Raw genomic sequence first — 15,626 nt, forward strand, 5'->3', positions numbered from 1 at the left:
ACCGGTATAGCATCTTCATCGCTGCCGATGCCGCCCTGATCCGTCTGTCAATCTCTTGCTCCATATTCCCCTCACTCGTGAACAAGACCCAGAGATACTTGAACTCTTCCACTTGGGGCAATGACTTTCTCTCAACCTGGAGTGGGCAGTCCACCCTTTTCCAACTGAGAACCATGGCCATGGCCAGGGACTTAGTGGTGCTGATCTTCATAAGGTTCCATGTTTAGGTACATAAATGCATCCTTGTGACTGTGAGGGAGAGGAAGAGTAGGCAATTTTCCATGCTGGACGTAGACACAGCATTGCAAGGTTATATAAGAATAAATATGATAAACTGAAATTGGTACTGTTGAGTACCGGAACCGATTGCCAGGTGCAGGGCATCGGTACCGTGTGGTTTCAAATGTGAAAGGTACCCATCGCTACTAGCAAGGTACATTTCAACCATAGACTGTATGAAATATGGACGTAGTCTCCACAACATCACCTGTCTGTTCCTAATACCGTGAAATGAAGCCAACCATAGGACTTGGCCATACTGGATATGACGCAGGCTTTGAGCTTCCTTTCTAACAGCTGTAGGGTGACTGTCAGTCACGTGAGCTGAGCTGTGTCTCTGATTGATCTTAATATCTTCTAGACTGTTGAGTTTGAAAAAATTCACCCCCTGTGCAGTGTGTGTTGTTAGCGTAATTAGCGTTTCAGACCCAAGCTGTTTTTTGAACCAGGCTGTAAATATGTTTATTTCTGCTGTAATGTAATGATGGTTTTGGTAATGGTAAGTAATGGTAACCTCGTTTGAAAAGGATGTATACATTTTCATACATAAAGGGAGGAGAAATGGGCCTGTAGTTCACTTTGCCATCCCATTCAGCTGACAGTAACAATTCAGTCTGAGAGAAATCGCAGCAGTGACATTTTTCAAGTCAAAATTGTTCTAAATATGCTCCAACATAGCTCTCAGAAGCAGAGGAGGAGAGCAGGAAGAAGCAGCAGTACGGGGTGATCCAGGAGCTGCTGAGGGAGTCAAACTGCCTGCGAGAAGAACTCCATAACCTCCGATGTTTGACACAGATCAAAGCCGAGGAGAGGGGCCAGAAGCACCGCGAACGGCTCAGAGCTGAGGTTTAATACCAACACAAAGGCACACACACGCACACAAACACACAGATATACAACTATTACAGGCTAAGGAGCTGTCATTTGTGTATTCAATCACTTATGCAGAGAAATTCATGCATATTTCATACATAAACGTCCCCAAAACATCAAAGATGCTCTTATTTTAGGCCTCCTTAAGTGTGACAGAGGAGCAACAAAATGTGATTTAAAAGGGAAAAGCAGATTTTCAGAGCTCTTTACTGCCTACAAAATATATGACTGTCACCGTAATGTAGTTTCAGTATGTTTGGAAAAATATAGGGACTCAGCACTTTAGGTTATATAAAATTAAAGCTAAAGTCCAAGGTGAGCATTTTTTGGCTGATTTACCCTTTTCATTTCGCTTCTGAAATCAAAAGTCTGTTTCTCCACCCTGAAATCTTGTAAAATAGTAACTTTTGCAACCAGAGACCTGATTAGTCAGTCATAACACCCGGTAACAAGGTGAGTAAAAGGATCAATTTCTTTAGAAAACCCTTTTTAAATCTGTACACCAAACCAGAAGTGCTGGATCAGCTCGCTTCTCACTTTTTGTGCATTTAAACTGTCAGGAGAAAAGCTGCTAAATCACTGAAAAACTGCTCACTCACAAACACAATTGAAGGTTGATGTTTGAGAACACACACACACACCCCCACACACACACACACACACCCACATGGAAGTGATGATACTGTAATTTTACCTGTGTAACTCCATCCGCAGCAGCTGAACCAGCACATCCAGCAGGAGCTGCAAGAAAAAGCCTTAATCATCACGGACCACAACAAGCTGAATACTATGCTGCAGCGCAGGTGTCACTGTTGTTTCCTCTTCTTATTTCCTTGTCAGTTACCTTTCATTACACACAAAGGAGTGTGGTGCGATAAAGAGGTTACAAAGACGTTGCTAAGCTGTTAAAAGGCAGTATTAGGGGGAGAGTAATCACCCGTCTGTCTGCGTGTTTCCTGCCTCGTGCTCTCACTCCCTGCTCACTTTTTCTGATGTGTTATTTTCATTGCACCATTTCTTCAAAAAAAGCAAAATCCTTCACGACACGTTTCAGAATGAAAATTGATTCCCCGGTTGTTTGTTTGCTTTCTCTGATCTGTGTAACAGCTTGGATCACAATTAATTCAGACATCTGCACATGTTGTCTGGGCAGGAAAGCATAACTTCCTAATTGGTCATACTTCAGTGTACAGACACAGACTAATGCGTCGGGTACCACCCAGCACAACAGCAGACGCTCGCGGTGCATTCAATTAGGTCCGGACCACAGATTAGGGAATGATGCGGATACACTTGACATAGAATCTGCTCCAAAATCTGCATCTTGTCGAGCAAAAAACAGAGCGGGAGGATAATTAAATGTCGTGCATGCTCCGTCTGTAACTGTAATCAGAAAACTGTTCATCTTTTTAGCAATTATGGTTCACAACTGGCATGTTTTACATGAACTGTGAACTAAACTTTAATGAAATGTCACAATGCATTAGGCTTATGATCTGTCACAACAACTTTTAGATTTACTCATAACTTGTGGTGATCATAGACACATTTTTTTATCTATTTACCTGAGAGCACCCCTTCCTTCCATCTTAATTTAATGACACGAAACAAAACAAACACCACACGGTATATGATTAAAGTGGACAGATGCTTAAAGAGGGGTTATTCTGCTTCCCCATATTTTATTCATGGATATAAAGTAACAATCCTGGATGATCTTCACAAGACTTCCTGAAGTCTTCACATAACGATCCCCTTACTGCTTCATGACATGTTAGAGGGCCTTAAACACCAAGGTCTGTCTTTGAGGGTCAGCCAATCAGGGGGAAGGGGGAAGCCTTAAAGAGACAGCAGCTAAAACTAAGCATTTCAGAGTGAGGCTGAGGGTCAGGAAGGGAAACAGAGATTTTAATGAGCAATAAATCAAGCAAAGCTACTACAGGGGCACTAGAAGGACAAAAAAGACTTGATTTGTTAACAAACTCCACTTCATAGAAGCCAGATGGGCTCTCCACTAATCTGTCCTTCTCCTCTCAGGCTATCACAGTACCGTAAACTGTGCCACGTAATCATGGAAGAGAAGAATAAGTACGTCAGGCTGAAAGAAATTGCCTCCCAGACGATCGCAGAGCTGATGGAGCAGTTTAAAGTGTTGGAGAATGAGAGGGAAATCCAACGCTCCATAGCTATCAACAAGGACAGGTGAGTGAGATTTGTGTAGGGAGCAGTGAGGGCCTTGGGGGCTTAGACAGTGTGTTATCAGATGGAGTCATTTCTAAGTCTAAATGAAAGGATAGAAAGTACAGAGAAATATGTTTTTTTTTCTTATTCTGGTTTCTTTGTAGTTGCATATGTTTGTTGTGTGTTGTGTGCGATGTGTCAGGTTTGGTGCAAACAGTGGTGTTGTTGTTATGCAGAGCTGAAGCTGTTTAAAAAGTGGATGGAGCACCAAAGTGACATCAATCAATCAAAGTCAACCAAAGTGCTGAGTATAAACAAGAATTAATACAGAAAAATAGACAATCCATGAGACCCTCACCCTGACTAGGGATGGGTAACTTTCACATTTGAAACAATACAGGACCAATGCCTGGTACCTGGTACTCAATTACAAAAAATACTCGAATAATTTTCTCCGCCTCGAGGAATTGTTTAATTTTAAAAAAGATCAAAGAGTGGTATTTCAAATAGAGCTGAGGCCATATTAAGAGAGTTTTCAGACCCCTCAAGCTACCTCTTATACAAAATAGCAACTAGCAACAAATCTAGTTTCTTTTCTGGAGTTTGGAGACTAATGGGTCATTCTACGAAACGGGTGCCATTTGGGTCTGCAACATTTGATGAGATGTACAAGGCACAAAAAATGTGTCAAAGTGTGTTTACAGATTTTGGAGCCACCATAGCAAGTGCTCTGATTGACATGCTGTATCAGAAAATTTTATTTCTTTAAGAGAAAAATTTTCATTTGAAAAATAACTGCTCTTTAATCAAACAAAAAATGTATTTTATCCGATTACCCGATTAATCGATGGGATTTTCAGTAGAATACTCAAATGCTAAAATATTCGATAGCTGCAGCCCTAATTTGTTTGATAATTAAATATCAAAGTTTCTTAATTTAACATATTTATTCCTCAATATATAAACTTGTAATGCTGTGTTCATTTCCAGAAGGGAAAATTGCCTTCTCTTCCACTTCCTCACAGTCACAAGTATGTGTTCATTTTCAGAAACATGGTAGGCTTACCATTTGATTTAATGTAAATCGGTACCTGGTGCTACAGATATAATTTGGTTGTTATCAATAAAAGTATTTAATTTGGTACCCATCCCTAATTCTGACTACCCAGACCCCACAATGTGTATACAATGAAAAAAAGAACTTTTAAAATACAAGACTCAGAAGGACACAAAGCTGAACTAAGAATTAACAATAAAAACTAATAAAATGTCAAAAATTAGAAAGGGCAAAAGTAGAGGCAGCTGTAACTCAGTGGTCAAGTCGTCCTCCCTCAATCGGAAGGTTGAGAGGCCAATCCCAGCTCCTGCAGTCACGTACCAAAGTGCCCTTGAGCAAGACCCTGAACCCCCAAAACTGCACCCACTGTTGTTCCGTAGTGTGTGTGTGTGAATGGATGTGTATGTGAGTGTTAGCTAGACACTGGTGGTTTACTATGATAGAAATATCAGCCATCTGTGTGTGAATGTGGTGTAGGTGGGTGAATGAGACCAGCAGTGTAGAGCGCTTTGAGTGGTCTGAGAGACTAGAAAGACTAGCTTTATAACTACTGGTTCATTCACCTTTCCAAAAAATAAACTAGGAAAAACAAAATAGAGGAATTAAATAAGATAATAACCCCTAAGAAATAATCCATAAAAATCAGTGAGCATAAGATAAAGGATACACTATAAAGTAATAATATATTAAACTCCATGGAGTTCATTAGAAAAGACTAAAATTCAAACTTCATAAACTCTCATTAAATAAATAAAAACTGGGATTAAATATATAAGTTAAATATAAAATGCAAAATAATAAAATGATGAATAATAAAATAAAAGAGACCAAAATCTCCCAGCCATCCTTCGCCCTTTGGTACTGCTGAAAGTCCACCACCCCAAGACCTGAGAGCTAATGTCTGGCAAATAAGAAGGAAGAAGGCCACCAGCAAGAGATTTAAAAATAAAAACATCACTTTAAAATCTGACATGAGGAAAGGTAAAATTTGTTTTCCTTCTCCTTATTTGTCAGAGAAGTTTTTATGGTGAATCAACCTTTATCATAGGAGTGTGAACTGAGCTGGAACAAGAGGAAAATACTTGTGCTGGATTTAGATGCCCTGCAATAAAAAAATAACACAGTCAGAATTGAACACACACATAAGCATTGAATAACCAGTTGCTGTTTTTTTAAAGGACAAAAAATAGCTGGCAGTATCACTTTTTTTGGCCAAAGTGTTCATTAAACCCTGTTATTGTATAGATATTAATTTGTCTGTCTGTCTTTTTGTCTGTTCCAGATCACTCATAAAAGCTCGTATGAAAATGTCTCATGTCTCCAAGTTGAGGGATAAACTGCGTAATGACATCTCAAAGGTAAAGAGACACACACTCACAGAGCTGACACCAGTCAAAACACTCCGCAGTCTATGAGCTTATCACAGATTTAACAGATTAAAAGACTTATCGGTTTGTTTTAAGGACTAATATGAGTCAGAGGGCTGTAAAGGAGAGGGATGCAGAGTCTGAGCCGTTTTCACAGCGCTGCACATTTCCAGCAGGGTTCTTAAACCTTGTTTATGACAGCTTGAGAGTTCAGGAGGCAAACTCCAAGTTTCCCAGTGTTTATCTTTGCACATTATATAAGATACTCAGAAAGCAGCTCCCAGTGTTCACTTTATGAGGGTTTGTGAACTTTTGTGTTGTCTGCTGCGGCGGTTTGCTGTCACCATTAAGTGGAAGTTCATTCCACTGCACCAAACAGCTCCTGGTCCACTAACTGTGGTTTATGTGTTGTTTAGAGATGGTTATTTCATTATCACTTCTTGTCATGCAGGCTGCCTGGAAGCAGCAACAGATCAGTCAGGAGTTTGAGGACAACAGAGTGGAATCAGTGAGACTGACTAAGATGATCAACGCACAGGAGCAAACACTTCTGGAAACAAACAGGAACCATGAAACGGCCATACAACGCCGCAATTCTCTGTGAGTCCTGAATGTAGGCTTACGTAACGATGAATCCTGAATTTAAGATCAAGAGAAAACTCAAATGATGTCTGTTTTTTGCTTTGTGTGTCTTATCTGCAGCGGCATTCAGCTTCTGGAGCACGAGGAGGTTTTATTCCACTTTTACGAAAAGATGAACATCCAGGAGGCTGAGATCACGAAGAGCAACATGTCGATGGACAACCTGGAGAAGGAGCAGAGAGACTTACAGTTAGCCATTAGCGTGAAGAAGAGGGAGATCGAGCTGAAGAAGACAGAGGTGCCCTTAAAGAAGAAGCTGGAAGATGAGATCACCATGCTGCAAATCGAGGTATTAGCCCAGAATCAACCTCCACTCATAGAAAAGGAGGTTTGTGACTAGACTCTCAAACTAATTACTTGAAAAAGATGGAGGCGTGAAGATTGCACGCTCTATAAAACAGTCGAGGACATCTGATAGACGAATTTCATGGAAATCATTCATTCCTCTGTTGTCTGAGCGGTGATGACAGCGTCTCAGTGACAGTCTCCCAACGCCTACTTCTTCTGTCTCTGCTCCGTCTTTTGTTTCTTGCCAAATAGGATTGAAAACAGTCTGTGAATAGAGGAGAGGCTGTGACGCTGCCAGGGAGTGACAGAAAAGTGTGCTGCATGGTATTTCTGCAGTCTGGAAACATATTTATTATTTCTAGATTAGGTTATAATATACAATTCTGAAAAAAGTCTTGACACGAGGGGAATATTCACACTGGTGGATCGTCAGCAGGTTGAGGTTGGCTTAGGTTGGCTTAGGTTGTCTCACTGAGGTAAAGATGGCTTCACGCAGGGAATCCACTGCCTGGAACAGACATCTGTGTTTGTAAACATCCTTTTCCATCCATCCCCAAATGTTCTCATTAGCATTTAGATCACTGCTATAACTATCACTGCTACACTGAAGACACTCAGCTTTTCCTGTCTTTTCCACCAGACAACACAACTGTCTCAGCTCAGATATCAGTGTGTCTGGTGGAAATTGCCACATGGATGAAGGAACGCCATCTTCAGCTAAATCTGTTTAAAATGAGCTCACTGCAGCGTGTTCCTTGGTTCAACCACAGATTACTGTCCGACTTGATTCCAATCACCTTGTGCCAAAACTCAGGACAGCTAGAAATCTGGCACCTTGATCGCTCGATCTTGTGGATATGCCCTCTATAACATCAGGAGGATCAGACCCTACCTGACACAACAGGCCAGGCAGCTTCTGGTACAGGCCCTTGTGATATCACAGATCGACTCCTGCAACTCCCTCATCGCAGACCTCCTATACACAGATTACCCAGAATGCAGCAGCATGTCTGGTCTTTAGCCAGCTCAAAACAGCACAAGTCTCCTCGCTGTAAGTCTCCCTTCACTGGCTTCCAGTGGCAGCTCCAATCAAATTTGAGGCTCTTCTTGGCTTACAAAATACTGACAAGAACGGCTCCTGCCTACCTGGGGTCCCTCATCCAGGTCTACACTCCTTCTCACCAACTATGCTCTGCTTGTGAAAGACGCCTGGAGCTCCCAGCCCAGCTTGGCTCCAAATCTCTAGCCAGACTCTTCTCCCCTGTTGTTCCCAAATGGTGGAATGAATTACTTAACTCTAGATGATCCACAGAGTCCCTTTCTACTTTAAGAGATGTCTGAAAACTAATCTGTTCAGGAAACACTTAGGCCCTTAATCTGAGCCTTCTCCTCTTTGTCCGCAGGGGTAAAATGAGTCAGAAGGTGTCAGACACAGCTCTTAGTGATTATTTAGCACTGATCATTGAATGTTGATCTATATTTTTGCCGCGATTAATTGTGGTTAGTAATGGCTACATTATTCTACATCTACAAAAAAAACACATTTATATTCTTGCACTTAATGGCAGCACCTGCAGCCATATAACTTATAGCACTTTGTTGCACTAACTAAGGTTTGTCCTTCTGTCTAAATTCTTGCTTGTGTTGTATGTCACTTTGGACAAAAGCACCTGCCAAATGAAATTGTGGAACTGTAGAGATCAGGGAAACACGCCAGATGATCCAAGAGCACAACGTTACTCTCCTGGAAGTCAGGAGAGTAATGTTGCAGCATTTTCCTGTTGCAAAACCGCACCCATTACCACACAGACCAGGGCCCTCAGTCAGAATCAGTACCAGAACCAGATCTATTGCCAAGTAGTTTTTATATTATAAGGAATTTTTCTTGGTCTGTTGGTGCAAATAGTTAAAAAAAAAGAAAAAAAACACGAGCATAAATTACGTAATTTTAAGAATCTAAAAAACAAAAGTGTTTGAAACCTTGAAAAATGAAAAATAAACATATGCAAATATATGCACTCAGAGATGCTGAGATGAACATATGTATGTAAGTATGTAAGTATATGACAAGTGTATCTTGGGGGGGTCAGCGGGGTTCAGAGGCCTGGCTGATGAGACCGGCTACAGATGAGCAGAAACTGTTTTTGTGGCATTTCGTTTTGATCCTGATGGATCACAGCCTCCTGCCAGAGGGGAGTTGTTTGTGTTTGTGTTTGTGTCATGAGGGACATGCTGCAACATCTCCAAATAGCCAGCCGCTGTTTGATGCCCCAAACAACCTGAAGCTCCATTATTCCATTGAAGGAAAAAGCCCCGAAATCATGATGGACCCCCTGTGTCCAGTGGGATCTTGTCATGCCAGTAACGTTGGAAGCCATCAGGACTGTCAAGGTTCCATTTTTTTTCTCATCAGAGAATTAAACCATCTTCCACTTCTCAGTGTCGTATGTTTGGTACTCCCCTAAAAGTTGAAACAGGCAACTTTGTGTCGTGATTAGTCCTTCTGAAGCCTTACTTTGTTTTTAAAGCTCTTCCCTCTCAGACACCGTCTGATGGTTATTTGGCCGCAGTCACAGCAGTAAAGCCTTAATTTGGGTCGAGGATCAGTCGGTGTCTTCACAGACAGCTCGTCAGATCCTCCGGCTCAGTGCAGGTAAATTTTTCAGGTCTACCACTTGACTTTTTTGTTCCATAACCCTCAGGATCTTTGAAGAAATTTAAAATGACTGTCTAACTGTGTCTCAGTGTGAATGCCTGAGTAAAACTGACATCAAAGACAGATTTCTGCTTAGATTTTAACTTTATAAGGCTTTGGTCTTAAACTTTTGATCAGCTGATGAACAGGCTGTTTGAGATGAAATGACGACCCTTTATTTTTGTCTGTTGCTCCTGTTTCTTCTCGTTGCATTTTGAAGCTCTACTTACAAACTGTTCATGATCCACTAGTGAAAAATATAAATCCTTCCCCAAGTGTAAAGATTTCATTCAGGAATGAACTCACTGGACTGGGACTCCGATCTGGAAGCTGGTTTTCCTGTTATTAATCCTCTCTGGAGTTATCAGATGGTGTGTGTGTGTTTATGAGATATCCTTGGAATCTTTTGGCAAATCTGTACATTTGCATTTCCATATCCATGTCCAACAGCTCTGCAGGCTTCTGTCCAGCTATTCATGTTTGTGTGTGTCCCTGAACCCCAAAAACAACAGGTGTTGGACATTTGTACAGTTTATGTGAAACCAGGGAAGAGTCCTTAATGGATCTCAGGAAGTACATGACTTTGTGTAAATCTGAGTTGTGTCCAGACTGTAGCTCAACAATGTGTGTACGTGTGTAAAGTTTGGGGAACTCCAGAAAGGAGAGTGAAGTAGGAGCTCAGGATGACTTCACCTGCAAATGTGAAACCAAGATTTTACTTTCCACAGCTAACGAGTTGACCTGTCTTACACTGAGACTTCTTATTTGGATCCAGAGAGAAGGAGAGGTTTGATATTCTTTGCATTAAAAGTAGGGTCTGCAGGAATTTTCGTTACTCTTTTGTAAACAAAACATTCAAACTGGCCCCCTCCTCCTTGGCTCAGTGCCAGCTGCAGCACACACCCACAGCCTCCAACCGTGACTACATGAACACACTCGCTACCCCAGCAACCACCTGTAGCACTGTGTTTCTACATGGGAGACTCAAGAGTTGTGTACCAAACTTGCCATGTTAGCACAAGCTAATCACAGGTATTTGACTTATACCTGGTTAGCAGGAAGTCAACTCTTGTCACTCTTTGTCCCATGCTGCGCTCCATTTTCCCAAAAGTGAGTGACAGCCGAGCCATACTTTACCTTAATTTAGGAAAAAGTTTTATTTGTTTGGCGTTTCGTTTCTCTTAGATTGTGTTTTTCTTCCTCCATGCTACGTCCACTATTGCAGCTGCTCTGATTAGCTTTCCCTTGCAATCATCAACACACAAAGTCACTTGCGCACTGGGCGCTCTGTGATTGGCAGATATCATCATGCTAACTCTCTGCCCAGATGCGTCCCATTACAACCAAAGCACCAACATACAGGCAGAGGAGGGGGTTGAGGCAGACACTGACAATCAGTGTATTTACATGCAGTCAGTAACCCTTTCATATTCAGAATACTAGCAATAACCTGGTTGTGTAAGGGCCATGTAAACACCAATAACCCTTTTGAAAAACTGGAATATGCTCATATTCAGGTTTTAAAAAACCTGAAAATCACCCCCTGGGTTACTCCTTTTCTAACCCAAATATTTGGACATGTATACGCCTGTCGGTGTATCCCCATCAAAAGGAACATTAATTTGTGTCCTGCGCATGTTCCGTTCGCAAGGAATCTTGGTCTTTTGAGTGTAGGAAGTCCGCCGTGCTGCTGCTGTTGTTGTTGTTGTTGTTGCTGCTATGGATACACCAAAGCAAAGCGGATGTGCATAGCTTCATGACGTTTACTATGCGTCAAGATGTTACCCATGCCTTGTCGTTTTGATCAGGATACCAAACAGGAAGACCTTGGTTTCTGAAAGTTCCGGAAACCAGAATATTGGTCATAACCCAAATATTGACTGCTTGTAAACGTAGCCACTGACACACATGTATAAGGGCCCATAGGAGACGATTAAGCAAGATATTTCCTGTAAAAGTTGACATTTAATTTTCTAAAGAAAATCCTACAGACTCTACCTTTGAATGAATTCATACTGACATGTTAATTTTTGACTGAAAACCTCATGCTTAATGTTAAATTTGTGGCCAAGTTAGAGCAAGCAAGCATGCATCAGTTTATTCTTCTGATTGGTTTTTAGAAAAAAAAACATATTTATGGTCAGTTTCTGTCCTTCTGAAGCTGATACTTTCAAGTTAACTTACTCATGAATTTGATCAGTGAGGGAAAGAGAAGTTATCCAAACTTAACTCCACACAGAAAAACAGGAAGTGGAGCCAAACCAAGACAGACAACCAAAACAACCACATAGCATAAGTTCCATGCAGAAAACCTGACACACACATGAATACCAAACACACGGGAGCTTCTCTGCCTCACGTAGCGGCTGACAGACACTGAAGGAGACAGATTTCCAGATAAACAAACACGCTGTGTTTCCCTGCCAGTGGCTGCATCGTGGGATTGGGTGTGTTGCTGCTCTGGATCAGAGCGACTGGTTTTGACTTGCTGTTGGACCAGACCCCTCTCATCTGAGTCTTGTGCTCTGTTTGGATGGATGCGGAGTTGGAACAGACTCCACCATGTGTTAAAAAATGCCCCGCTCCCTTTTCTCCATCTGTTTACTCATTCTGCTGTTTATCATTTGCTATGAGACCTTTGTTGGTGCCATATTTTTTCTTCACTCTGATATCCTTTTGTTTCTCATACATCTTTTTTTCCCTGACCCTTCCTCGCCTCTCGTTTCATCCAGTTTTTTTTATTACCCCCACGAGGCTTTTTGCTGTAGTTTTGTAAACTTTTTATTACAGCTAGAAAGTCCCTGCAGCCTCCCTTCCCTTTTCACATTTTTCTCTCCACCGTTTTTGTTTTCTGCTTGACCTTGCATTTGGCTGAAGATCCTGAGCATTCCACCCCTCTGTCCTTTTAAAGCAATGCTAGCGGCATGCTCTATGAATGGCAATGACTGCCTGCTGGTCGGTCTCCGCTTTGGATCAGATGGAAATATCTGTCAAACTACTGGAACGTTTGCCAAACATTGTACTCAGACATGCACATCCCCTTAAGGATGGAGGATTGTTATGTAGGCTGAATGTTTGCGTGCTGAAACACTCAAACAAGATGATAAACATGGTGGAAAATTGCTTGTTTGCTTGTTTTAATCTTCATTTGCTTTGCATGAGGTGGAAGCCATTAAAGTGGGTCAATACACAAACATTGTCAAACTTATTGTGAGTAAAAAAGAAAGAAAATAACAAGCACAAATTAAAAAAGAGGAGGAAACTCAATCAAACTGAAAGATAAAAGATAATGAGAAACTTTGCTCACTAAGATTGGAGGTTCTGGACGCAACAGGTAGCCGGCTTTTCCAATAAAATACTGCAAGAATTTTTTTTAAATAAGCTGTTTTTGTCATTTCTTTGTTGTCAAAATATAACATCAGCGTACTTGTGTTTCGGCAGAGCATGAAGAGTGAAACAGCGCCCTGCCTGTCTCAATGCGCTCATGGTATATTGCACTTAGTGTCTCATGTCCTTTGCCGTGTCCGTCAGTTCAGAGGTCAGCTTCATCTTGCTTCCCCTAGAGAAAAACAGCTCATATTAACCAATCAGATTGAAGCAAGGCCCATTGTTTAAAGATGCTCTGAGGAGGACCTGTTTTAATGAGACTGCAGCACCACCTTCTGGCCCAGAGTCTCACGCACACTGTCGTGAAGATGTGACTTTAAACAAGGTGTGTTTGTTTTGGAAATGAATGGAGGTTAGGTCTTCTTTTAATTCTACTTTTCTTTCTTTAAGACAATTTTTACCGGATACAACATGAAGAGGTAAGGTATTTATCAACAGATATGTAACACTGTTGTTTGAAATGTGACAACAAGCAAACTTTGAAAGTTTGTACCGTAGTTTAGTAGCCGGTTTTATTTAGCTGTACTCACAGCTTGGTGCTCAGAGATATGTCTGTGATGTGTAACATTGGTGAATCCTGGTTATGTCCTGCCAGTCATCTACCAATCAGAGCTAACGTAACCTCACTCTTCAATTTATTGATAGACTCTGAAGTTTGAACAGACCACTGCAGAATAACTGCTGACTGTGGGTTGGAATCAACATTAGCACAAACAGCTTAGCTTCTGCTCTAACCTTTAGCTCATGCTGTCTCTCCTGTTTATCTTTCTTCTGCTCTTCTGTCCCTTTTCTGTCTGACAGTTAGGCCCCGTTTACACAACAATGTTTCATTTGAAAATGCTAAAATGCAGTGAAAAAAATCTTTGTTTACACAGAAACGCAGAGGGAATGAAAACACTGCAGTAAGCATGCCAGGCGTCTAGTCGGCGCTATAACTGTCTTGTACAGAAGCAGCTTTTGGGAGATCTCCACCAAAGTAGCGTTTAGCCGAATATCTGGTGTATTGGGGAATACCAAGTGCAAAAGTGGAGCAACAGATGCACATTTTGTTAAAAGACAGTCAGCAGATTCAGCAGATTGAGCAACACAAGCACAACATGGTTGTTCGCAACGATCGTAACAACGGTATTGATGTCTTGCTGTGTGCGCTCTTGCGGAGCAGAGTGTGACATCAGCGTTACTACTGAAAACACCGGCTTACTGTTTACACGGCAATGGTGTCGGCAGCGTTTCAGAAAAATTCCACTCTGGAGGCTATTTTCAAAAGTTTGCGCAACAAAACTTTTGCGTTTCACCCTGAGACTGTTGACGTGCAAATGACCCCTTAGGCTCCTGTGTCCACCATTGCTACAAAATTAATCACAGAAATCGTTTTCAGCAGAGAAAAACACTGATCTCTCTTTTCACTATCAAACTTTGTCAGCCAGCGTGGTGTTGTCATAGAGACTTGGACGTGCCGTAAATCAATCCAGTCCTCATGGACTGAATTGCAATCAGGCATGTATCTAGATGCTGGACTTTTTCAAGTTCACTTAAAAAGTCCTCACAGCCACTTTAATGGTAAATGCATCGTTAATAAAAAACTTAAGGGAAGCTAGATCAAACCTTGGGTCCAACCAACCACTAACTGTTGCTAAAACACCCACACTCTATGTAAGTGGTCCACTGTGACAAGCTAGTCCATACAGCAACAAAGCCAGCAAGTCAGAGAATGAACAGTGTAGGAGCCAATTCCTTAGTTTACATGTATTTATTTTTTGAATTATAATTTCTAATAAGCTGTGTGTGGTGTAATGACTGTGATCTCTTCAGGTGGAGCATTTGCAAGGGATGTGCATCATCCTGGTGGTGTAATGACTGGGGCACAGTCTTTAGACCTGTGGGAGCAGACTCAATCTGAAAAGTTTTATTTACAGTTTCTTTTTTGAACAGATGTCAAGTAAATATCATTCTTTACTTTTCAACCTTATCATCTGGCATCTGGACATTGGATCGTTTTACCACAAACCAGTGTCTATATCAGAGTAGGCAACCTTTTCCATGATTCGTGCCACTTTACAATCCACACATGCCCAAAGTGCAAAAACTTACTTCTTACATAAAATCACTGACAGTTGATTGGAGAGTCTCCTTGAATGGTTTTCCATGCTTAGCTATTCAGTGAGAAATGCCATAACTTCCTCTTGTTGCCTGTTTTTTAACAGTACCGAAAGTTTTGTACATGTTACTTTGTTTCACATACTTTGCTCACGCTGTTTTCGTGTTTGGTCTCAAAAAGACACTTCCCACTTTACGTCCTACATACCACACTTACACAGCAAAAGGTACATAATCTCGATCTTCGGCCATCTTTGGCAGTAGATCCATACTCTCTTGTCCAGCTATGTTAGAAAGAATGACAGAAACTTGGTTTATTGCCTCGATAACGCCACTAAATGGATGCAATTGCAAGCTAGCAGACTGACATCCCAAGAGATTTGTGTTGACGCACTTGCAAGACATATTCGCGCACTTGTACCGTCATGATTTCAATTTATTATTTAATGTTATCTGTAAAATTGCTACGTAACAATTTTTCTAGTGTGCTCAATTTCTTGTTAAGTGTTAAATAGAATACAACTCCCAGCTGCCTAACCCTGGTCTTACAGTCAGCCCAGGAGTGCTTCACACACAACGGTTTAACATAAAAGATGCCGTGGACAGTACAAAAGGATGCGGGAGTCTTGAGTTTCTAGTGAAAAAAAAAAAGACTTCCCAAAACTTTTTTTTGAGAATCAACCAAAAGACATACAGGGTTGTAAGCTGATTCCAAACCTTGATTTAATTCAGTGAGAGTGAAGGGAACAGCTTGTGTGAT

General features: G+C 41.3%; 1 protein-coding gene across 3 annotated transcripts in view; it reads left to right on the plus strand.

Annotated features, from left to right (window-relative positions):
- Positions 1–15,626, plus strand: part of ccdc146 (coiled-coil domain containing 146) — a 92,679-nt gene that overhangs the window by 49,652 nt on the left and 27,401 nt on the right. For 2 of the 3 annotated variants that reach the window (XM_074698049.1, XM_074698050.1), the window contains exons 13-18: positions 958–1,125; positions 1,867–1,955; positions 3,190–3,354; positions 5,673–5,748; positions 6,209–6,357; positions 6,460–6,688. In XM_074698049.1, the coding sequence (XP_074554150.1) occupies positions 958–1,125; positions 1,867–1,955; positions 3,190–3,354; positions 5,673–5,748; positions 6,209–6,357; positions 6,460–6,688 (876 nt within the window). The remainder of the gene's footprint in view (positions 1–957; positions 1,126–1,866; positions 1,956–3,189; positions 3,355–5,672; positions 5,749–6,208; positions 6,358–6,459; positions 6,689–15,626) is intronic. The other variant, XM_074698051.1, reaches the window with a different exon arrangement.

The sequence above is a fragment of the Halichoeres trimaculatus genome, unplaced genomic scaffold, assembly GCF_033239565.1.
Source record: "Halichoeres trimaculatus isolate MK-OKI-2021-1 unplaced genomic scaffold, fHalTri1.1 fHalTri1_scaffold_21, whole genome shotgun sequence".
In the NCBI taxonomy this organism is placed as follows: Eukaryota; Metazoa; Chordata; class Actinopteri; order Labriformes; family Labridae; genus Halichoeres; species Halichoeres trimaculatus.